At 37.0% G+C, this 24844-nt stretch overlaps 1 protein-coding gene across 14 annotated transcripts in view; it reads right to left on the reverse strand.

The window, feature by feature from the left end:
* Nucleotides 1–527: 527 nt before the first annotated feature.
* Nucleotides 528–24844, reverse strand: part of IRAG1 (inositol 1,4,5-triphosphate receptor associated 1) — a 105362-nt gene continuing 81045 nt past the window's right edge. For 13 of the 14 annotated variants that reach the window (XM_051803886.1, XM_051803881.1, XM_051803885.1 and 10 more), the window contains 13 exons: nt 23740–24330; nt 21267–21345; nt 18370–18490; nt 17469–17499; nt 16247–16387; nt 13493–13624; nt 12582–12723; nt 11876–11925; nt 10527–10634; nt 9413–9480; nt 8227–8346; nt 7200–7331; nt 528–5839 (listed from right to left, as the gene is read on the reverse strand). In XM_051803886.1, coding sequence (XP_051659846.1) covers nt 5599–5839; nt 7200–7331; nt 8227–8346; nt 9413–9480; nt 10527–10634; nt 11876–11925; nt 12582–12723; nt 13493–13624; nt 16247–16387; nt 17469–17499; nt 18370–18490; nt 21267–21345; nt 23740–24330 — 1956 coding nt within the window. In that variant the 3' untranslated portion in view covers nt 528–5598. The remainder of the gene's footprint in view (nt 5840–7199; nt 7332–8226; nt 8347–9412; nt 9481–10526; nt 10635–11875; nt 11926–12581; nt 12724–13492; nt 13625–16246; nt 16388–17468; nt 17500–18369; nt 18491–21266; nt 21346–23739; nt 24331–24844) is intronic. The other variant, XM_051803889.1, reaches the window with a different exon arrangement.

The raw sequence follows: 24844 nt of genomic DNA on the forward strand, positions 1-24844 counted from the left end.
TCCACTACAGTAAATGAGATTCCATGTGAGACTGGGAGACTGGAGGTGGGAGCCAGTCCCACCAATGCTGCCTTCTGTGAAGTTCCAACAAACAGTGATTTCCACAGATGGGTTCAAAACAGAGATGATCCTCACAGCTGTAACTTAGAAAACCTTCAGGGAGTCTTAGCAGAGAAATTATTTTTTTTGATTCAGAGATTCTTTTAAGCACAGGGCAGGGTTCCAGAGATGAACTAGTTCCTTTGCTGTCAGTCATATCAGCTGTATCTCTGTTATTCCTGACAGATGTTTGTTGAACCTGTTCTCAAAGACTTCCAGTGGCAGGTTCCTAACATTTCCTCAAACACTCTATTTCAGTGCTTCGCTGTCCTTTACTGTTCACAGGTATTCCCTACTCTAAACTGACTTAGTAATGTAAACCTATCACTTCTTTTCCTGCTGGCAATGAACATGGAAAATAGTTTATTCCCTTATCTTTTGCAACTATCTTATGTATTTAAAGAGTTATGCCTCTGCTCCCACTTTTCTTTCAGCTAAGAAACCCCTGCTGGCTCGCTCTTTTGTCTCCATGTGAGGCCTTGCCAATGCTAAGCACTGATTAATAAATTGCTTTACCTGCTTACAGAGTTTAGAATGGTGTGAGCCATTTCTCTCTTTTTTTTTTTTTTTTTTTGCAACAGGATGGTTTTGTTACATCATGTTCAATTTGTGATTCAGGAAACTTTTCGATGCCCTATGTCCTCGGGCTGTTTTCAAAGTCCTGTAAACACAAATGTAACAGTAGCTACCTCTTTAAGCTGTGGTTTGTATTGTAGAAAGTTCCCACTTAATATATTAAGGCAATATTAGCTTTTAACTGGGCACATGCCCAATCTCCTAGGGCAGCACATAACATGATTATGATATGATTTGGTATTCTGTAACACAGACAGGCACCTGCAGGGCCTAAGGAGAATGGGAGAATGCTGTGGGTTAGTGAAATAATGTCTCCATCAGCAATAACGAAATGAAAATTGGGTTGTGCTTGGGCTGTGGTTTGGAACTGAATGTTAGTAAAGCTCCTTGAGATCTTCAGACAAATTTCTTGCTCCAGTTTCTCTTCCCTCCATTATTGTTCTGTACTAACCTGCCTCTACAAAGTGATGGCAATGTGAGATACTGTAATCAGACTTAATCCTCACTCGAAGCAGGTTGTAAGTGGATTCACTTGCATTTACAATGTGGGAGGAGAAAAGTAGACTGTGGCTGTAAAACACTGAGAACATTAAACAAAATCTTACCATCTCCGTGCTTAACTTGAACTGCAAAGTACTTCCTACCATGAAAACTAATCAAGAGCTGGGTTTCTGACATTTTAAAATTGTGTGCTAATTGTCCTGCCGAGTTTTAACACTTTGTGCCTACTATACTCACTGTGGCAAAGTTCCTTTAGTCAAACTCAGTCTGTGCTCTTGATCTTTAGTAGGACTTTTAGCTGAAAAAATGAGATAAACACCTTTGCAAAACCAAACAAAAATATAAGCTGCTTCACATGGTCTTCTAAGAGCAAAACACAGATTAGAGGAGGGAGAAAAGAATTTTAGAGTGATGAAATGAGACAGAAATAACTATTTTTTTGTCGTTTTCTTCCTTTTTGTATTTCAGCTGTTCTAAAACTGTGTGGAAGACCACTTATCTGGACTGTAACAGTACAAAAGGTCTTTAACCTTTTTCTGTGTCTTCATCATAATTAGTGCAGTGAAAAAAAGCGCAGACTTATACAGAATGATTAATTAGAGTTTGACCTAAATACTTGTAGTAACTTATAAGAAAAATTCCCAGCCTCTCATGCCAGCATGTTTTAAAATGCTGATGAGGGTTGCTAAACAGAAAACTTTTCATATGGGAGGACAGAAGTAACTGTTCTCTACAATCATTTCTAAAGGACCCTTGAAACCTGAACAGCAGGAAAGGAAACACGTTTATGCAGAAAATACAAATGTCGGGGTCTTTCCATGGTTACAGCAATTCCTTTCAAGGTTGTCACTGTCCCAGAGTTTTTCTCCCTGTCACTGACTATCAGAGAGCACTGTCTCCTACCCACTGGACAGCTCTCCACAAAGCCCAGGCTTCCCCAACCTCTCAAGTCTACGAGGACACAAAGCAAATAAAGAATCCTAACCTTTCGCTCAGAATCCTTTGCTTACAGATTTCCCCTGTGGCTCTCCACGTTTGGCCTCCTCAGTGACACGTGGCCTCCCTCTGAAGCAGGTGCTAAACTCTCTCCAGGATATCTCAGCTTCCTCTCTCATCTGGTTGCTATGGTGTGACAGGCACGACCCTGCTCCCAAACATTCTCTCTATTGACACAGGAGTTTGCTTGCTTCTTCTACATAATTTTCCTGAAGAACTGGAAAACTAAGAACAAGATCCTTGATAGATGTAACACGCTTCATGAGAACACAGCCATCAATGTGCAGACAGAGCACAGGCAAACCCCAAATCCTTAAGGTAACAACATTGAGGACTTGAAACCATACTTTTATTTCAAAACTCAAGTATGTGATACTATACAGTACAATACCAGCACACTTGTGCAAAATCTTACAATATTACAAATTTAAATATGATACACAAAAATAGTGCCCTTTTGAAATTCCTTTTACTAGAAACATTTGTGCTGTGCAGGAAAAACAATAAATGTGTCTCGTTAAAGCAGAAAAATAAATATTGCACCTCAAGAAAACTATTTCAGTGTTAATAGCATAAATAATAGCTCTGTTTCTTGTTATCTGATGTGATCTTTGAACACAGAAGAGGTTGTTGGTTTTTTTTTCCCAGATAAAGCAAACTAACATCCAACAAATAAAATGACATTTAGAATAGTTTTTGAGCTTAATCTAGATTCTTATTAAAAAAGGTGTTTTCATTAACTAACTGAAAAATATAAGCAAAACTATTTACTGTGCTGTTAGTCATTGTGGTTTGTTATTTTTAGTGGACAGTTTGCTCAAAGTAGTTATAAAAAGAAGAATTTTTTTAAAAATAAACTTTATCTTCATTTTTGCACCCTCATTAAAATCTCTTGCCTCCTTCAGTAGATTCCCCAAAGCAAGCAAAAACTTTGTGGCAAAATTACACTTGCCTTAGACATGCAAGTAGTTCTGTTCAAATCAGTACAACTACTCATGGGAATTGGCCCTGGTGCACTAATTCCACAAAAAGGCAGTGTGCTGAATTTCAAGGGAGCATGGAGACTTTGTTCACCCACTGACCAAAAAAGCTTTAGAACATGCTTAACATTAAGCAGTTTGAGAGTCCTGTTGATATCAATAAGTTTCTATGTGTACTTAAAATAAGCTGGTGGGCCCACATCAGTGCAGATGCAAATAAAAGTGAATTAATTCGATTATAGGCACTGATAATTATTTTTCTTCAATGCAGCCCACCATGTCCACAATCACATAATCAAATATGCTCCATAATTTCTGGCATAGAGAATTCTGAATGTTCAGAACTATTTACCTTCAATTTTTAATGCCTTATTAAGCATGTTATTTGTAAAGAATATTAAGTTAAAGAAGCTGAATAAAGAAGTATTCAAAGAACAACTGACAAGTTTCTTCAAATACTGAAAGTATGTGAAATATCACAGTAGTTCTTCACAGTCAGATATTCTAACTGAACCAAACAGATTCCAAGTAATTTGCAAGAAACCTTCTTCTGTCTTATTCTTTACCAATTACAATTTTAGACCAAATGACACTTTCCCATTATCCTTTTTGAACTTCCTTAGGCACATTATTCCTCAATAATACAGACTTTAAAATACAAAACCTCCCTTCTAACTGCTTATAGACTCCTCATTCCCCACCACCCCTAAAAAAAAAGTGGTTATGGTCTGCTTTTTTAAATTTTTAATTTCTTTCTCTTTTCTATAAATGTCTCCTAAGAAACACGTGGCTAAAGATGCAACAAACAAAAATTCACTAGCAGGATATTCGTTACTAGTGCCAGACATGTGAATTAAATTGCTGACTGAGTTAGGAACCTGTTTTCTTTGATAATTAGCTTGAGGTTCAGTGTTTACACCAAAAGAAAACAGGACAGTATTATCTGTGTCTGAACTGAAATTACAGTACTTCATAACACACTTATCCTTCAGTTGGTGAACAGACCTGCTTCTCAGCCAGGAAATGGCAGAAGAATGCAAGATATGAGTGCAATCAAGTGTCACACTGATTTTGATATTGTGGCTATAGCTGAGGAAAGACACAATTCACCTTCAGTCAGAAGTGACTTTCAGCAGGTACGTAAGGTACACCCTCAGTGACACACATTTTGGTCTCAGCCCTAGGTGGTGGGGTTTTTACAGATAATGGCTTCACCATTTTGGAATTGCTTATCCAAGAATTTCAGACTTTCACATTCTTGTGTAAGAACTCGCAACTCCCAGATAGGCAGAACTGTAAGAGATGAATCTCTCATGACCTGGCAGTTCAGCTTTGGAAGTGTATCAGATCATTTGGAAACCTGGCATCAGGTTCTGAAAATGAACTACTAAAAACACACAGTGAGCTTTTTTAAGTCCTCACTGCTTCCCTGTCCTGATTCACGTAGGCACTGGTTGGGTTCTGGCTGTTGCAGAACTGTGTTCCTGCTGCAGACCTCAAAGAATATCTATCTCCAGTATTAGTAGTAGGGCAGAGTCCACTAAGTGTGATCACCTGTACATAGATGTTTGAAGAGTTTTTGTTTTCTTTGTTTCTTTTTTAATAAAGAATTCCCATGTCCAAGAGTGCTGTATTTTGGGCTTGGGCAGCTCATCTAACCTTCCAAACAGCAGCTACTTTTTGCTGTAACCAGCCCTGACTCTGAGTGTCATACAGAAATTTCTGCAAAGATGTCCCTTAGATATATCAGAAGTTCCCGGATTTATTTGATGATGTCACATGGACCCCATTTTAGGTTGAGTATTCCATGTTTAAAAAAGCAGCGGTGGTCCAATTCTTAAAGTATATCATAAAACACATTTAAGCATGTACTTAACATTCCATTTAAATAATCATACAGATAATTCCTCTTACAATTACTCTATCAGCAAGGCATTTGGTCTAATAATATAATCAGATTCTTCCATAGAAGAACTTCTATTTCTACCCAATAATCATGAATAAGGAAATTAATTAGACTCTTAAACCCCAAAGGACTTAAATGCAATTAGTACTTCAACAATCAACAATAAATTCAGGAAATGCCAAGTAAAGCACTAACTGCAAATGCAGGTTTTATGATTTTCTTCAAAACATCAGTGTCCTGTGCAAATCATTCTTTTCAACATTTTGCTGGTTGCTCATTACTGCCACAACCTTATCACGATTCCACAATACTTTATTTGTATCAGTCAGTTACAACAAGAGGGCTGACAGGATTATTCATCAGATTTTCATCTGGGCAAGATGTGTTCACCCTGCATCCCCAGACCTGGGGGTGTGGAGCAACTCACTTGTCTGACAGCTCACGTGTGACAGCCGTAGGGGTGACTAAGCACTACCTTTAACAACAGTGGTCTAATATGCAAACTTGCTCAGGTACCAGAAATCCGTGGTCGTTCCTTTATTATTCAGTGCGTTGCTCCTGTCGAAATCCTGAGTTCCACCAGGAATACTGGTGGGCAGCAGAGCAGCTGGCCTTCCCTTCAGCTCCCTCTGACTTCTCATCGCAGGAGTTGTAGGAATGGTAGATTCCCAACACCACAGCAAAAATGATGATTGCAGCCACTACAAGCCATACCACGTTCCAGTGTTTGCACAGTTTGGGGTACAGTATATATAAATAATTAATGATGACTTCAAGTCTGCTGTAAAATTAAAAGAAAACTGTTATATACGCAAATTTATTATCTTAAGCTTTACAGTTTGAGAGGTTTCATAGATATATGGTGCACCATCTTTTTTTCCCAATAGAAACACCTTGTCAAAGAAGAAACAGACTGCAAAATTCTTCTAAGGAGAGCTGTACACTCAGATATTCCAACTCAAACTATTCTATTGATTCAATGAAACCTTTGAACACTCTGAAAAGCACTTTTACTACAGCCAGGGAATGCAAAGGGGCAGGTGTTTTTCCCCAATACCATAGCTTTTTATACAGTTTGAAAGTAGCAAGTTTAAAATTATCTATACACACACTCTTTTTGGAGTCTGCCTTATTTAAATAGACACTTAGTTTTACCTCCTATTCTTACCATTATAGAGTAGTTACATAAAGTTTTATCATTTCAAACAGTTTCAGGTTCCCCACCCCTTTCTACCTGCTAAAAAACCTTCCCTATTCTCTAAGCTATTTTATCTTAATTGTCCACAGTTTGGGCAGAAACTTTTAAGCAGTTTTACATTTTGCAAAGTCACACTTACATAGCTAAATAGCTAAATTTTATTTCATTTTCTATTTCACTATGATATGATTTGAGTAATATTTGCAAGACTGTAAACTTCGCTTCTATTTCTCCCACCTGTCTCAGAGCTTGATATGATGCAAAATCCTGCACTGTTCATACCTTGATCAACTAAATTAAACATTAGAACATGTCATAAACATTTCTTTCTGAGAGTGAGATGACTTTCATGACTAGTCTTTCATGACTAGTGAGATGGTTGCCCTCTGAACGTGGCTGAAGCCTCAAATCTACAGATGTTTATAACCACAATGCTTATGGAGTGGAAATGAATTCTTCCAGATCAAGTAAGGTTCCCTGCCTTAGCTTGGGATTGGACACAAGCCCAACATAGCTGAGAAGCTTGTCTTACTCTGCATTCAGCTTGTAGGTGACCCTTTGGAATGACATACAGCACAAATTTGGGCATCAGATTCCTGAATTACAACCTCCATGAGACAATGCATGTCTACAGAGAGATACCTTCTGGCATCTAAAGAACTTTTCTGGAATGTTTTTTTACCTCAAATCAGAACCAAACCCCATTGAGATGAAGCATCTTGATGTCAACATACAATTTGAGCTGAAACAGTAAAATAAAAACTTGCATTTTGTAACTCCATTGTCTTGGAACATGCCTTTCTGTGAAAATACTGTTATTTGAAATATGCTTCTCTAGACTGCAGGAAAACATGTCAAGGTGATAGTATAAAACACTTGGTTGGGTACCACAAACAGAACAAAGTGGCCCCTCTTGTATGGACATATTACCCCACTGTCTCACCTGCTTTTCAGGTTTTTAATCTCATCTTCATTTTCACTTTCTTCATGTTCATCATGACTTTCTTTGGGTGTCTCTTCATCTTCTTCCTTCAGTTCTTGAAGTTCTTTGGTTTTCTTCAAGCCTTCCTGATAGCTTTAACACACAAAACATTTATTTCTTAGTCTAGCATGCTCTATAAGCCTGATTTTATTTAATGAAAAATTAACTTTATGCTTTGAAACATGCAATAAAACAGAAGTAGCAGTGTTGCAGCACTTAGACAAGAGTAAAAATTAGCTGAAGACTGTGAGTACAGTACACAGATAGCCTTAATAGAGGATTATATAAGGGCTGATACAAAATTTATGATCTTGAATGAGAAAAAGAGGTTATAGTCCTCAACAGAGAAAAACTTTTTTCTATTGTAAAGGAGTTGGTAAATATTTATCTATTATTTTTCAATAATTTTGAACACCCTCCAGCTATTTCTTTTCCCCTGGAGAATAAATCAATGCTGAAGATAGATGGCATGCTGGATTCTGCAGGAGGGGATCAAAATTTTTATCTCACTCTAAATCCTGGCATTCAGAAACAGATCCCAAACTTGTTAATTGCCCCAAAACATGCTGTGTAAAGCACTTTGTGACACAAACAACATGACTACTGCAATGGTTGATTCTTACTCTTCACTCGTTTCCGTGTAGCCTTTTCAGAATAAATATTTCATAAGGCTGGTTTTGGATTATCCTGTCATGAAGCTGAGCACTATTGACATAAGAACACCCACCCAACTCAGAATCTGATATAACTGCTCTCCTACAGTTTGCCTTTCATTAATAAAGGCTGAAAATCAACAGGTACCATGCAAATACAATGACTGAAGCTCACTCATGTTGTTTCCCACTTTGTTCCAATTATTACTGTCTTCTAGGAGCACCTTTCAGTTATGGCACTCATTTAAAATTGCATTTAAAAATAAATTTTAGAAACATATGCAGTAATCTGGTAGCACATATTTACAGACTCAGTTCACATAAAATATTCCCACCCTTTGTTATATGCTTCCTCTTCTATCTTGGCTTTAGTTTCAGGGCTGATCTCCTCCAACCCGCTCTGTGACAGCACAGAAGTAGAGGTTTCACAGTCAGGCTCTCCATTAGACTTTCCACTGCCAAGACAAAAGAAAAGACAAATAGAAAATAATACCACTGAAATGTTTTGTATTTGGAGCACACTACAGATTTGTGACTCATGATTTGTCTTTTTTAATGTACAACAGAGAAATGAAATGTCTTTCAAAAGAAAAACTAAACATCAAGAAAAATATTAGTTTCAAAATGTTGTAATTTAAGAACAGTAATTACTATGTTTCTAAGGTAATATGACTTGCACTTTGCTTCTTGTTTAAAAAAAAAAGCAAAAAACCCCTACATTTGTTTCCTGGCTCATCCATGGGATTTATTTGCTATTCTTGAAAACATTTCCATCAATTTTCTAAAAATCATCTTAGATATTGTAACCAGCTAAATAAGGGGAAAATAATAGAAATAATATCAAATACCAATTTAACAAAACATTGGTTTTATTTATTTTAGCTACTCCCCTCTGCTGACTTTGTATGCTGAACTGATGCACAGGTGAAAAAAGAACACAAACACATACATTTCTTTAGTCACTAAAACTTTTCTTAAGTAAAATGCTTTGAGCATTTAGCCTAAAGTTAAGCCATTTTATATTGCTCTCTTCCTGCAGTGTTCTCCTATCTTTGTTTATTTGATCTGGGACAAGGAGTTTAAGTGATTGAGAGATTACAGCAAATCTATCAAAGTCCAGGTTTAATAAACTCAACAGTGGAACCCATTTCAACTTCTAGAATCCAACCTTTTTTGTAGGCCTTATTTTTTGGGCACTAAAATTGACACCATCTGTGGGTGATGGATTTTCTCTTAAGAAAGAAGTCATATTAACAGGAGACATTATTTTCACTTGGACTTTAAACAAATAATGATTATAAGCTCAGTTTAGTTCTGAGATGCTGCTTGTAAACTTGACCATGAAAAGAAAAATATGATGGTGACATGGTAAAATACAGTTACCAGATCGTGAATCAACCTAAGCTGATGTTGTGTCACTGATTTCAATACCCCATGTCTTGGTTTAGGAACGACAGAAATGATCCAATTATCATTTCATACTAGGATTTAATAGGTAAGGAGATGACCTAGACAACTCACTTTTCTAGAAGTGCTGGCAGAGCAGGACTAGATGCTAGGCTGCTCCTTCCATTACTAGGTGATTCAGACTGTAAGTAAAACACAGCAACAAATGTTATATCCATTAATAAATTTCAAATGAGTGTTCAATAAAATGACAAAGTCAATGTGCTGCTTAGGTTTTCTTCCCACACTCACGAGCAAAGTATCTTTAATATGGAGCTTCCAAATTTACCACAGTAACTTGCACACTAAGAATTTTCTCCAAAATACATTGATCACTGAATAGTATAATTATTTTATCTCTCCTATTATCTGAAGAACATTAATAGCTGAGTTTTCTAACGGAGATTTTAAACAAAACCAAATCATAATAAACCATGGCAAACAAACACACTTAGTTCCTGAAACAATTGACTCTGAGGACATAATAACTAAATTGCACAAACAGATGCTTTTCTTAAAACTAAAATGGATTTAGCTTCTCAGCAAACCCCCTCATTTAAATAAACCTGCATTTTTAACATTTTTAACTGCATAACTTTCAGGTTATGTCCCATCATAGCTCATCTCTGAACAGTTAGTATGCCTTGCAGTTTTCCTCTAAAGCATTTATATGGATTCATTATGTTCAAATTAGATTATCATTTGATTTATTAAAGTTTTATAAATAAACAGCCAACACAGAGGCTGATGACTTCACTAATCCCAAATCATCACAGAACTTCTAAATTTGTACCACACACATTTCTGTACATTGATTACACGTGTTTCTGTTTAGTGTTCTGTGGTTTCTAGTTAAAATTCCTCTCCTACATTGGACACCTATTTTCAAAACTTCTTTCCTGTATGTTACTACAGATGAAAAGGTAAATTGCCTCACTAATGTGCAATGCCTCTGAATCACCAGTCCTCCCTATTCAGCAGTTTCTAAAATGATCATTTAAGGAGGTAGATTCTGAAAGCACATGTCCCTTCCAAATAGAATCTTCCTCTGTCCACCCCCTTCTCTAGGATGCAGTCAAAACAAGTTAAACCAATGAAAGGGCTTCCATTTTTTAGTAACTGTGGCTTGGCCGTATGTAAAAGTAATTTAGCCAAAAAATAGTACCTTTAAAATACGGGGTTTACTTACCAGGGATGGCATTGAAGGTATAGGTGAAGCTGTTGGTGACTGACCAGGAATGTTCAAGGAGTTAAACTTAGGAACAACTGCAACACTGACTCTCCTCCGAGGCATATTCTGTGAGGAACAACAATTTATGGTTTTTCTATCACACAGCAAGACAGACTGAAGAACAATTCTGTAGGTTAACAGGTGTGGAAAAGATGTAGGTTAATGTCTCTTAGGGAAAAGGAGAGTTGGGAACAAAATTAAGATGAATGGATGCTAGGTTGTGGTTTTCCCCAGAAATTCCTCTAGTATGATTTGCTGTGGCAGGTGCTTAGTGTGAAATGAGTGTGGTACAGGGATGCTGCTCTTTTCCCTCCATACTGAAAGCCCAGTAGAGTAAGTCACACAACAGATGTGGGCTGAGCTGATATTGTCAGCTCTTATTATACACCATTATCTTTGAATAAATCAGATGTATAACGATACTGGAGAAGGTGCTGGTGTCACAATGACTGGAAAATAATGAAGGTGGACATGAAACTCTTATCTTGCCATGTACCCATTCTGATATCCTGTACCCACTATGATATATTGATTACATCTAAACCTACTAATCATAACTTACAGAACCAACAACACCCACTCCTTCCACAGGAATGTCCTGTGAACATCCCCTTCTCCCCCACCCCTGAGTTGTTAGATACCACCATGTGACATTGCTTTACATTTCCCAAGGATCATGAGCATTCTTTATATGACAAACACCTGCAAGCTGCACACAACATATTCGAGCTCAAGTACAGATCACTTAAGTTTTTGCTGTCATTTGCTAAGTAGCTAAATGCTTCCACCTATAAAATCTATGTAAAATCTGGGCTTCCAACAGAGTAAAAACATCAAAACACAGCATCTAACAGCTTTGTTTCAGTGCAAATCCAAACACTTCTGGTCTAGACAACTTTACAGGAAAGGAGTTAAACACAGATTTAGTAAATAGATGGGAGGAGTCACCTACTCCATGATCCTGGTTCTAGACTAAACCAACTGTACCTATTCATTAATGACAGTTTTATTTAATTTACTGCCACAAAACTACACAGGGGAGTCTTCAGCCATCTTAGGCAGACCATTTTAGTGTTTTGGGTTTTCTCCCCCCTCTTTATTACTTGGGCTTGTCCTTCTTAAATTTAATCTTTTTTTGGGACTTCTGTTTCAACTTATCTGGTTCTCATTCTGAAATCCAGTGTTGCCTTTAGCAGGCTCTGTGCTCTAATTCTTTATATCCAACACTCAGAGGTGGCAGGAATAAATTAAATCTAAGGAACTACAACCTAAACAAATGCTCACTTTTTTTAATATTGTAGAATTACCTTTCCAACAGTAAGAGACATGGATCTAGATGAACGAGGCACTCCATCTTCTATATAGAAAAAAGATAAAAGATAGCCTTAGACTATATAAGTATCTATAAATACTAATAGAGTCTTTGCTTGTATTTCAAACTCAGATACAGTATGTTTATACAAGGTCTGTAGTGACCACATATTTATCTGTCATGCAGTTCTGATCTCAGCTTCACCTGCAGAAGAAATTTGAAATAATTGCAAAAATGAAACCATTAGTATCTTTACTGAGATCAGGCAAAAGGCCACTATCTATTTCCACATACAGATACTTGCAAAATAAAATACTTATATTTCAGTTTCCAGCACAGAAAAGACAAGGTTGCAAAAAAAAAAAAAAAGTTTTAAATAATGAAATTTTGCCATTATCTGTCACCTAAAAGGCAGCTGCATTAAAATTGCACAGGCTATGTGCATGTGAAAGAGGCCAATGAAAATGTCATTGAATCTCATCAGAATTTAGTAAGTGAAAATGATTTCAAATTACTGTAGTATAGCATCAAGTATGGTTCATATGAAACACTTGAACTTATTTCTACAACTTTTTAAAATCTACTCCTGTACATCAGAACTTCATGAATAGGCTTCATGGTGCTTCACTTTTAATCATTAAGAGCACCAACATCTCCCTGTATAGAGGCAAGACAAACCCTTAAATTTTAATTTTTTTTACCAGATGCACCATAGCTTCTGCTAGAATTCTGATTGGCAAGTTTCTTGAACTCCATTAGTTCAGCATGATCCTTTTCATATGTTCTTTTCAGATTTTCCACATACTGCATCATTACTTCTGTTGCCTTTGACATGCGTTTCTCCTAAGGAAGACAAGAAAGAAATACCCAGTTAAACTCTACATGCCTCCAACAAATCATTTGCCTTTATATCTATGCTCCCTGTCAGGGCTAAATCTGGAATAGCTGTTCTTTAAGAAATATTGGTACCTCCACAACTAATTCCTAAGCTAGTTAAAGACAAATGCACATGCATTCATACATATTTCACAGAATATCATAATTTATGTTGACATGTATTTATACAGCCTGCCTGTGTGCCCATCTGATTAGTTATGTGGCATGCTACATTGGTTTTCAAACCCTCAAGGGTCTTAGTCACTGGCATCAGTCTGGTTGCTTAAAAGGGAACAGTCTTGAACCTGGGTGGATATTGCTGTGTTCACATTTATACTCGCTCTGTTCTTATACTCTTCATAGTTGTCTGACTGAGCCACTGCCCAAGGCAGGTGACTGAACTGGATGAGCTTTTTGACCCAGAAAAGTTTTCTTACTAGTGCTGCACTGATTTAAGTTTCATGTGATGCAGCTGTAGTTCTGAATAATGCATCAGAATAATGTTCCTATTGTACAGATGTTGAATAGCTTAATGGGTAACCTTTTTCTGTTTGAATCTTATTTCCAGACTGAAATGGTGTCTTATCTGACGCTGCAATAAATGTCAAAAGGGCAAAAATCTGTCAAAAGGGCAAATAAAACTCAAAGGGCGAGTGTAACCTCTAGCTATGGCTGAAAAAGAGAGAGAGGGAACAAGTGCAGGTGGGATACAGGTTGAACACCAGGATGTTCCTACCTGGCGAACGGCTCCGACCATCTCGGCGCGACTCGACAGCCTGGCAGCCAAACGCCGCAGGACAGCGATGTCCTCCAGCAGCTTCTGGTAAGCTTCCCTGTGCTCATAGTGGTGCCACAGGTGAGCTGAGGACTGGAGAGGAAATACCTAAGATTTATCATCATGTCTTGCCACTTCTAGTTTTCAAATGAAGTAGCCAGAGCCACAAAAAGGGGTAAAAATGTCTAGGCAGAACCAGCCATGGACAGAGTGGCCCCAAAGGAATGCCAGCACTACCACCACAGACGACCTAGAGAGTGCTGCTGCTGTTTCAGGAGTTAAAGAGGGCTCAGCACATTTGCAACACTCTCCCTCCTGAAATTTGTCATGAATCGTGCTTCACTGCCTGTGCACTTTACAGATGACAAGTTTATTTGAACTAGCACTTAAAAATCACTCCTGAAGCACAAACATTTTAATTCCCTGGGCACAGGGTGTTAAGAAGGACATGCATCTCCTTTCAGTGTCATGATACTCCACTATCATTTGGAACATGAGATATTATAGTCTCAAGAATTCCAGATGTAAAAGAATAATTAAAAAAATAACATAGCCTGTAAATCAAATGGCAATTGCAATTTCTGAACCTCTTTTTGTCAGTCAGTAGGCGCATCTATTCACTGGATTAATACTGTCACTTTGACAGCACAGATTAACACTGGAAAGCATCAAAGGATATAAATTCCTTGGGATTGGTTCCCAAAAGCAAGAATGCATTTAGATGTTTTATTAGCCAAAGCCTTAGAGAATATCTCTTCACTGAATACATTTTCTGTTCACAGAGAAATTTGTTATGAGACAACCCTATACAATTTAGTTCAGTCTTACAGGCAGACTTTGTCATGCTGCATGGTTTCTATATTCTAAAGGAGCATTTTTAGGATGGAATAGTTTTGGCAATGAGGTTGTTTTAAGTAATTAATCACTGTGCTGCTGTCCACATATTTTCCCTCTGTCCAGCTGCAACGTCCCCTAGTTCTCTGCAACCCCTCACTTGTATTGCTGCAAGAGTAAGTCAAGGAGTTGAAATGATGTGAGAAAAGAATAACCTTTCCTCCTCTTTTTCTCCCCCGCCTCAAAAGAAGGGAGGTAAGTATCTTTTAAGTAGAGTTGTTTCAGAAATTGCATTTATAGTGCGAACCTTTGGTGTAGAGACACAGCCAAGAGACTGATGAATCTGGCACAACAATAACAACAATTGCAGCCACAAAAATTTTTTTACACTTATTTATCATGGAAGCTACTTTGATAATAAATTGCAGCCAAAATTTGACTGCAAGAACCAAGAAAGCATAAGGGAAGAATCTGTCTGAGAAAAATCATGCACAGAATTTCAGATTTTCCATTTTTTTCCTTGGCAGCTGTAAGCTGCTTATTTTCTTGAACAAATTGAAGTTCATGTAGATCAGCTTTCTCTGGAAGTTAGGTTTTTGAATAGCAAACATCAGTTATTACCAGATTGATTAAAAGAATCAGAAAGACTGGTAAAACTGTCATTGAGCCATATAACGTATGCCTGCCCTACAGAAATGATGATAACCTCTCAATGAGATTGGAACAAGTCTGGGTCTAATATGATAGAGATTACAGAGAAATGATCACTAAATTTAATTGCTTGTTAGTTTATTCCATTGTACAGAACAAAAGCTTTCATAGGAATGGCAGTTTCCACTCGGTTATAAAATACATAAAAAAGCTTATAAAAGCCAGACAGTAGTGTGTGAACTGCACAGAGGAAGAAAAAGCTAATCACATCTGTCCCATGCTGGCAACGTGGTCCTTGGTGCCTAATTAGGGATTCTTAAGAGAAATACACGGCAAACCTAACAGACATTTTTTCAGTCTGAAAATCCTGAGATTTAATAGGTTGTTTTTGCTTGCTCTTTGAGAACAGAGGGAAAAGCAGCAAAACATTCAAAACATCTGGTTTTTTTTCCCCAAAACAATTAATCTGGAAATGCAGATTTGAAATTACAGATGAAAAGATGTAAGTATCTTTCTGATAGTATGCATTCTTACCTGATGACGTACTTGATAATGTAAATTGGAGAAATATATGTTTTCCTCACTATTTCTCATAAGAATGGCAACACCTCCTTGTAATGTGCAAACTGGGTCTACATCTTTCATTTAGCAGCATGACATCTAACCATCCCTTCCCTTTTCTGCACAGAAACATGTGCAGCACATAGGTTGATACATCTCAGAGATATATTTATCATTTCAGTTAGAAAATGCAGAGAAAGCTAGCAGGAAGGGCTGAAAACTGCTGCTATAAAGGAACATCAGGGACAGCTGGAATAGAAGTGTACTCAGGCCCAAAACCTGATCCTGAGGGTACATGTATTCCCTAAGTAATCCTCACTGTTTCCTTTCCTGTACCACCTTCTTGTATCTGCATCTTTCAAGTTGTAAATGTCAGGACTCAGGTTTCAGACCATTTCAGAACTGACCAGCAAATTTATAGTATTTATTGCCAGATGTAGGGCAACATCCTCTATGCCTTTCCAGCAATGCTGGCCCACTGTGGCAGAAAATGCTCTCTCTCCTGTCGGGTGGCAGGCAGCTCACGGTAAGGAGCTCAAGCAGCAGAAAATGAAGTTTTGGGGCTGAATTTACAGTCCATGTAAGAAATAATAGTCATGCATATTTCCAATGTGTGTGCACTTCCATGGACATTGCAGTTCAGGAAAAGAATTCCTGTTGTTTTCTTACCGTAATGGCTGCTTTAAAGTTTTCCAGTTCCTTCTCGGCATTCTCTTCTGTAAGATTTCTCTCTCTCTCTGCTTGGTTAATTCGAGATTCCAACGTGTAACTATCATTTCTAAAGGCCAAGGAAAGTTGTACAAATACATTCTGTTTGGATTAAAAAAAGGCATTTTTTCAATAAGTCTCACAGCAATGTAATTTCCAATAACAGTTCATGAATAGGTATGTGTTTAACAAACTTCGGTGCTTAAATAAGTATTGAAACGGAAAACTGAAGATATTTTTGAAAATTATTTTGTTTCAAAAGTCACTTCTATTTACTTCCACTAAATTATGAGTAAATGTGCTATTGCCTCTTTTCCTGAATGTTTTTCTGGGGGATCAGTAGAGCAGGGACACAATGAAGGAAGTAGCCTACCAGAAGCACCAGAATCACAATGGATCTGTTTTCTAGCTGGACTTCCTCCAAGGGTCCCCAAGGTTTTTAAACAGATAGTCTGTGCAGAGGAAGTCCAGAGATGAGCTCAGCATTAGCATTGTTTTACCTCAGGGATAAACACCTACCACTGAAGCCAGCAAAAGATTAAGTGCTAACGTTTTTATTCTCTTGCACCCTGCTTTTAAAGATTGTTTCTTTCTTCATCAGACACATTATTTCTTAGGATTAATACTTTGCAAAGCACAAGGCACCAACAGTTCCATGTATCTATGTAAATAAAGATCATTTTCTTGACTGGTATATCAAAAAGAAAAAGAAACAAAGCCTGCAAGCTAAAGAGCAACCTGCAAACAAAATTATTGGCTTGAACTGAGAAAGCAAAAACTATGTAAACTAACAGCAAGATATTATTAAAAACTGCCCCAAAGCTCCTATTGGGCAATAAAAATGCAATTTAACTTGTTTAGTTTCTGCTCCCATTTAATCTCAATTTTTTCACTACTTTATGTATATATTATAATAGTTTCCAAAATGAATGCCTATTTTATTATGAAAAACGCACATACAAATGTTTTGCTTATTCCTACTCTGTCTTTTGACAGTTCATGTTGCTCTTCTTTCACAAAGTCATTATGTTGATTGAGGTCAAAATGTTTTTTTTCTGAGAAATATTTTTTTGGGAAAAAGAATCATCCCATTACCTTGTTCTAATAACCACCCTTAGACTTACAGTAACCACTTAAAATTGAGGCATATGCCCAAAATAATTAAGTTTAGGAACATACTTACCTCAACTTCTTTTTCAGTAAGTGGAGGGGAGCTAGAAATAAAAGCAAAAAAATCACATTTTAATGTGTTTTGTCTCTAAAACCAAAGCTATTCTAATATTTGATTGAAAAGAACAATGTAACATATGCCTGAGGTTTATGAGTTTTCCACCACATTTCAGTATTGATTACAATCAAGCAGTGCTCTCTCTGAACTTCTTCACCTTGTGCATTCATTTACATAAAATATTGTATATAACAGTTCCTTCATGACAAAAGTTAAATATTTATTTCATTGGCACAGAGGACACTTATTGACTGTTTCAAATGACTGAAGGCCTCTGGTGTTTTTGGAACAAAAACACTTGGGTGAATGTAGGAATTAGTTTTGGCCAAATATTTTTTGAATTGTTTTAATGTCTTGCAAAGCCCAAATCAGTGAATTTGCAAGTGAGTCTTTCAACTACATTTGCAAAATAAACTCAATTTCCCCAAAAAATTGTCACCTGCAGAAAAATTGCAGAATTCTTACCTGCCCCAATTCTACTATAGGTAAGCATTATCTGCCCTGATTATTTTTCTGGGGGAGAGAAATACCAATGCTTTCAACATGAATTTATACCTGCAGCAGCAATCCTGGAAGCCAGGAGTGGAAAAATCCGTATTAAAATCTACTTGTAACAGGAAATTTAGGTTTCAGACTTTTTATGTAGAGTTTACAAACTGATTTTAAAAGTTGGCCGGTTACCGGAAGCTGGTGCCCTCTTCAAAATTGTTCAGAAAATCCACGTTGCACATTTTAAGATGCAGAGATTTATCTACTTGTGTGGACCTCTCTGAATGGAACTCCATAAAGGGAGTTCACTGGAACCCATTAGTGTTCCTCCTCCCGGATGATCTTTCCACTTCTAATGAGCTTTTACCTTCCTGGAAGCGATTTGTGCACGCGGAGTTTTCGCAGCAGTACATCAGGAATGCTGGGCATGACATCAGAGCTATTCTTTGGCTCTTCCTCTTCAGTGGGGGAAGGGAGAGGTGAAGGGCCTGAAGACATTTTCAGATTTAAAAAAAAAAAAATTATGTTATTTGAAAAGTCATGCATTAACTATTAAAAGTCAGCATCTCAGAGGCAAATAGGACCTCTTAGCTAACTGTGTCCTTTTTAAAATCAGTGAGGCTTCCACCCAACTCTACTGGGAGCAATACTGCACAAAAAGTAAAGGTCTATCCCTTCATGCAGAATGTTACTTCCTCTATTGCATGTGGTGATACATCACTCATCCCCCCTTTACAGCTAAAGATTCCCTGTCTTCCTCTGGAGGAGTGACAACAAAAGTAATCTGCAAAATCGTCATTGAAAAACTGAAATAATATGTGCTCTGATAGTCTCTAATGCACTGAAAAATAATTTTTGTATTAGTACTTTTGCTAGAGTTCAAACTGAATGCAGATTCAGCACTTGAACTTCTAACCTAATGTTTTGCATTTGTGCTTTACATCATTTCTGGAATATTTGACATGAGATTTTCTAGGAGAATACTGTCATTTCCTCAGGCTTTAAATGCCACCTACCAAGATAAAGTCTAGTGTAATGTACTATACTAGAGATTTTGTGCAGCATTTATGGTAATGAATTACAACATGCACTCATTTCATTGCATGTGCATTGAAACACGACATGAAGATTATCCTTACTTTCTCTACTTCTATCACTTTCATAAGGACCGAGTACGGCTCAAACTTTTTTTTTTAATTCTTATTACTTAGCTTTTGTATTTTAATTTTATTTAATTTTATATATAATTATTCCCTTCTCTCCTATCTTGCTAGAATTTACTGAAGGACCTTCCTGTAGGAAAGGCAGGTTCCCCAGTTTGAATCTCAGACTTGGGAAGGTAACTTTGTACATGTCTGCTTTTCATTAGGTGTAGCAGAAAGATTCTTAGACTTGCAAAACATTTTATAAATGTGGTGAGCATTAACATGAAAGTCAGAACAAAATGGGAGATTCTTTCTAGCTACATTTTAGTTATGTGCTTTATATTTCCTTTATATTAAAAAATTCCAGTATTGTCTTAAGAACAGTCATGTGTTTCCCCATGAAATGCAGCCTGACACCACAGTGTCTCCAGATGTAATTTATTGCACTTATCTAAACTTCTGGAGGTGCAAAGCTGTGTTTACTCAGATGATCACAATAACTTGTCATTGATAGAAAACATCATGGAGACAGTATATTGGATTAATAACAGTAATAATGAAGTATCTGGCTATTTCCTACTCTTTAAGCAGAATTACTACTCCAGCTAAAAAGCATAAGATGGCTTTTATATCAATGTAAGGAAGTCTCCCTAAAAAATGAACTAAGGATTTGATCCCTCGCTTGTTTTCCCCACTGAGGACAAAGAGTTGACCCTTAATGTTCTGGCTATCATTTAGATAAGTTACTGGACTCTAAAAAAACTTGTGATGCTCATGAGATCTTGGCTGGAAAGCTGGATAAAATAATGTTTAGCTTTTCATAATGTTTTGCTCACAACTTTCAAACCTGAAAAAAATTATCCAACGTGCTGGTGAAACGGCAACTATTTTACATTTTCAAACAGAGCCTGCTAAATAATTTCCAGGAAATTACCTATTAGCAGAGTGACAGGAATAATATTATCACCTCTAAGAATCCAAAGCTATAATCACTAAATATAGAGGACAAGAAGTGTCTTTTAATCTTGTTTCATTCAGACTGAAGAAGAGTCTCTTTCAGAGGTAACACGAAATGCCTCAACCATCTCTCAGTGTAACAGAAACTTAAGGCCTTATGAAATAGTCCCAAAGCAGATCTATGAATCAGCAAAATGAACAGCATTAAGAAAAATTGAGATTGTCTTTGGATCAGATTTTGGACAATCAGTTTCAGTTAATGTGGCCTTAAAAACACTCTGAACAAGTCCTGACTTTATTACTTCCAAAGAAATACACAGTTTTGGGGTAAATATTTTCATTTGATAGCTCAGCACTATTGCTATTTAATCCTTCCACATGTTGAACTGTCCTCAGGTTTATATCTTTGCTCTTTATTTTTATCCTGAATCTTTTTAGATGCATCAAATTTCTTGTGCTTGCATTAGTTTGGAAAAAAAACATTTGGTGCCGGATTTCTTTTTCCTCATTTGTGTAGAGTTTTAAGCCTTTTCCTTAAAAAACCATTTCCTTTATTTTTCCTTAAATATCATAGAAATTGAGCTTAAAAAATCCCCCTTAGGCAAGGCAAATTTTCCCAATCCTTCAGTCACATTTATGACTCTTCTGTGGCCTTACTCTTTCTAATAACATTGACATAGAAATGTGTACCAGAAGTGAAAATGCCATTTCAACGCTTGCCACACATATACTAAAATAAAAAAACAGGAATAAAGCATTCTGTCTCCTGTTTATACTCCCAAGGATTAAATTCACCCTTCTGGCCACAATATCTTGCAGAGGTCACATTCATTCAATCCATCACTGCTGAAGAGTTTTTACAGAAAGCCACTGAAACTCAAGGCAGTCCTCCAGCTATTATGTCCAAAATAGACTCAGTTCCACATGTGCATCTTTTCACTTGGTTGTAATAATACCTACAGCATCTTCTTGGCTCAGGTCATCAGGAAATTCAGGTAGTTCCATTATTGGTCTCTCTTAATCACCATTTATTACCTTACTCCATGACTGCTTCAACTATTGTTGCAACTGAACAAAAAGACTTTTCCTCCCACCCCTCCAACAGTCAATTATAAGAATCAGTGTATAACAAACACTCCTTTCAGCTTTTATGATACTGCACCTTTTTCCTGTTCAGCTGCTTCACTAAGTTCAGGAAGTTTAAGTCCAACTAAATTTTGATTTCTCATCAAAATATGCTCCTGTTAAGAAAAATAGTAACATATCTGAGTAACTGAACTAGAAATCTCAGTTTAAATATCCCTTCCATGTAAACAGTGAATATAACATTTACTTTAGTTAATAAACATAATGCAGATTATCTATATTAACTTATAGTCAGGTGCTAAATAGCACAGATACACAGACATTCACACACACTTTAAATTATTACATATTTCACATTTCATGCAGGCATTATTTAGAAAAAATCCTGGTCATGCAAACAGAGATTTGCAAAATGTGCCTCTTACTCAAATAGAAATACAGAGTTTTGAAAAAGAGAGTTTTAGTAATTGGGAGTGAAAAAAAGCAATTTTGGACACAGCTCCATTAACTACTAAGCATCCCAGAAAACAGAGAAAATTCAGAAAATCATATATATGAGACTTGGCCACTTTGACTTGATTAAGACCAGAGCTTGGGAGTCTACAGCTGCAAGTTAATGCTTCACTGTCACTGTATTCTGCCCCTACTCCTTACAGATAGGGAAAAATGCTCTCCAGAATTAAATCTTGTTGTATTATTTCTCCTTTTATCATCTCTTTCATATTCTCACATATTTTTTAAAATTCACAAACACCTGCTTTTGTTTGTGAGTAGACAATTCCTACTGGAGGCAAAGTTCAAAGCTCACCTAACTGGAATTACATATCGTGTTGTATTAATTTTTTAATTCTGTTATTTGTGCTTAGCAACTTCTAAGCCATTCAGAACTAGAGAATCTTAGACTCATAGAATGGTTTGGTTTGGAAGGGATCTTAAAAATCATTGAGGTCAAAACCCTGACCAGGGACATCTTCCACTGGGCCAAGTTGCTCAAAGCCCCATCTAACCTGTTCTTGAGCACTTCCAGGAATGGGGCATCCTCAGCTTCTCTGGGGAACCTGTTCCAGTGCCTCACCACCCTCACAGTAAAGACTTTCTTCCAACATTATATTGCTCAAGTGCCTCTATAATCAATGTATAATACATGTACACTAAGACTACGTGTGTTATATAAACAGGAAAAGATGAGTAGCTGAGCTGCCATTCCCAATAAAAGGAGAATGAATTAACCAAAGGGCAGAATTTGAGGTCCTCACATGTCAGCCCTTTGTTCAGCTTAAAATATTGACTACTGGGAATCAAAGAAAATATTCTTATTAAGCTGTTCAGGAAAGTACCTACTACTACTTTTTTTTTCTTTCAAAGGACATTCCTGTATTAAAGACATGGTAGTTGCTTTCTTATGGTGGTTTATCATTTCATGACACTTCTGCCTTTTTTCTTAGGGTTTAATTCTTAATTTTTACTAATCATTTAGACAATTATTTAACAATTAGTTTATAGATACCACAGTGTCCAAGTCTATGCTTCTGAATTCTGACACATTTGTATCATGTTAGAATTAGGAACTGTGAGTCTGGACATTCTCAACCTGCCCTTGCCCTCAGAGACCCCCAGTTTTACAGCTCTGGACACTTTGAGACATTTTCTGAGAATGTTCAATAAGCAAACAATCATACCCAAACCATTTACTGTCCCCTCAGACCTGCAACTGTAATGTTATTGCAAAGGCTGGTATTCCTGAAAGACAGGACTACTGCCTTCAGAAGGGAGAGTACCAACCAACACAGGACTCAAAGACACTCAGCTGGACAAAGTAAAAGTGAATTTTAAATCCTAATAAATTTTACAAATAATATATAATACACAAAGGCTTGTAAGCCCTTATACAAGAGTACTATAACTCCAAACTTCAGTAACAGATTTCTGTTTATACAGAGGTCTCAGCCCACTCATACAGAAATGAAACAATTAGTCACTATAATGTGAGAGCCTGTGGATCTGAGGACAATTCTGAAGGAGCAGAAAAAGCATATCACAGGGAAGCAAAGGAAGTAAAAATCATAAGCGACTCTTTTAAAGAGAACTTCAGGTCTAAAATTCTCTTCAGAAATAAAATTAGATCAATTTAGTCCCATGTACGTTTTACAAATAAAATGATTGTTAATCGGTTGCTTTCTCTTTATAGGTCATGTAAATGATGCAAAAAATGAGTTATACTGTGTTGTAGACTCACCTTTCTGTCAGACTGAAAGCAATTAGTACATTCAGTATGACAACGTGCCAGAGCACATACATGCATACTGAAGATACCACAGTGCACTTGATGCATGTTGAAATAAAATAGTTCCATGGAATTACTTACAGGTTACAATTTACTAAAGTTGCAAAGGAAAAACATGATACAATTCTGTGTTGATTTTGCTGAAACTGTTTCCCACTATATCACTATATCTATCTTGCAATGATAAAAATAATGCTAAGCAAGTTGGAAGTTTAGCAAGATGTGAAAACAACTTTAAACCAGGATACAAGTGGTTAGGACTCACCTCTCTGAGCTTTGTCAGCTTCTGCATTCGAACTGGTTGAACTTGGATTTGAAGGTCTTTGAATGCTTTTAACTGATTGCTGGGTTTATTACCAGCAAAGCTTTTATCTTCCTCAGATGGTAATTTTGAAGGTGTTTTCTCTTTCTGCCCAGGCTCCAAGCTGTCCCATGACACAGCCCGTAGCAGAGGAGGACGCAGTCCACACAGTTTAAATTCTGGTTTACATGAAACTTTGTGGTCCCTCATTTCTGGAACAGGCATTTTTAGCTTTGAGTCCATATTTCCTATCCCTGGTCCTGGTAGATGGGTTCTTAAAGGAACATCATTTTCTTTTCCTTTCTTGAGGAATGATTTTCCAAGTTCATTTTCACAAACATTCATGCAAGTATTAAGAGACATTCTGCCACCATCACCACCTGAAGGGGAGCATTTGGGTAAAGTATCCATATGTTTACGTGGATCAAAGTTTTCTTTTTGGTCAGATAGCTTCTCTTTGGAGTTTTCAAAACCAGCAGAACGAGGAACCAACCTTCCCTGAGAAATCTTTCTTTGATCATTCTGCCTTCGATCAATTAATCCTTTTGCAGCATTCTGAAAGAAGAGGGACACACATAAAACAAAGAAACAAATCCAGATTCCTCTGTTCTCCTGCCCAAGGACAGATTTTCACTGTAAAAAGCCATTTCCTTTTCAGTGACATTTGCTTTTAAACACGTGCTGTTAACAAAAGAAATAATTTTTAAAAGGCACTTAAAGAATACTGAATTGGGAATCTCCTCTCTGAACTTTTGAGTTAACCTCTCCCATTCCAGACTCCATTACAGCAACGCTCACACAGCCAAGTTCCTCATCATTTTAAGGTAAGGTTTGTCTGAACACACACCTTTAACCCTGTATCTTACAGCACTGTTACTTTCCTTTGTTTCTTTTCTGTTAGTCCCTCACCTTCCAAGGGAACAAAACCCCATGGGCTTGTACAGTAAGTTAAAGCACATATTGTAATTTCTCTCTTCTTTCTTTGTGTGCAGTACCACGGATGATAATTTGGTTGCAATCTCTACAGGAGAAGAATTTTTGCCTATACCTTGGCTCCTTTGGTACAGAA

The sequence above is a fragment of the Manacus candei genome, unplaced genomic scaffold (genome assembly GCF_025592945.1).
Source record: "Manacus candei isolate 608988 ecotype Guabito, Panama unplaced genomic scaffold, ASM2559294v1 h1tg000060l, whole genome shotgun sequence".
Taxonomy (NCBI): domain Eukaryota; kingdom Metazoa; phylum Chordata; class Aves; order Passeriformes; family Pipridae; genus Manacus; species Manacus candei.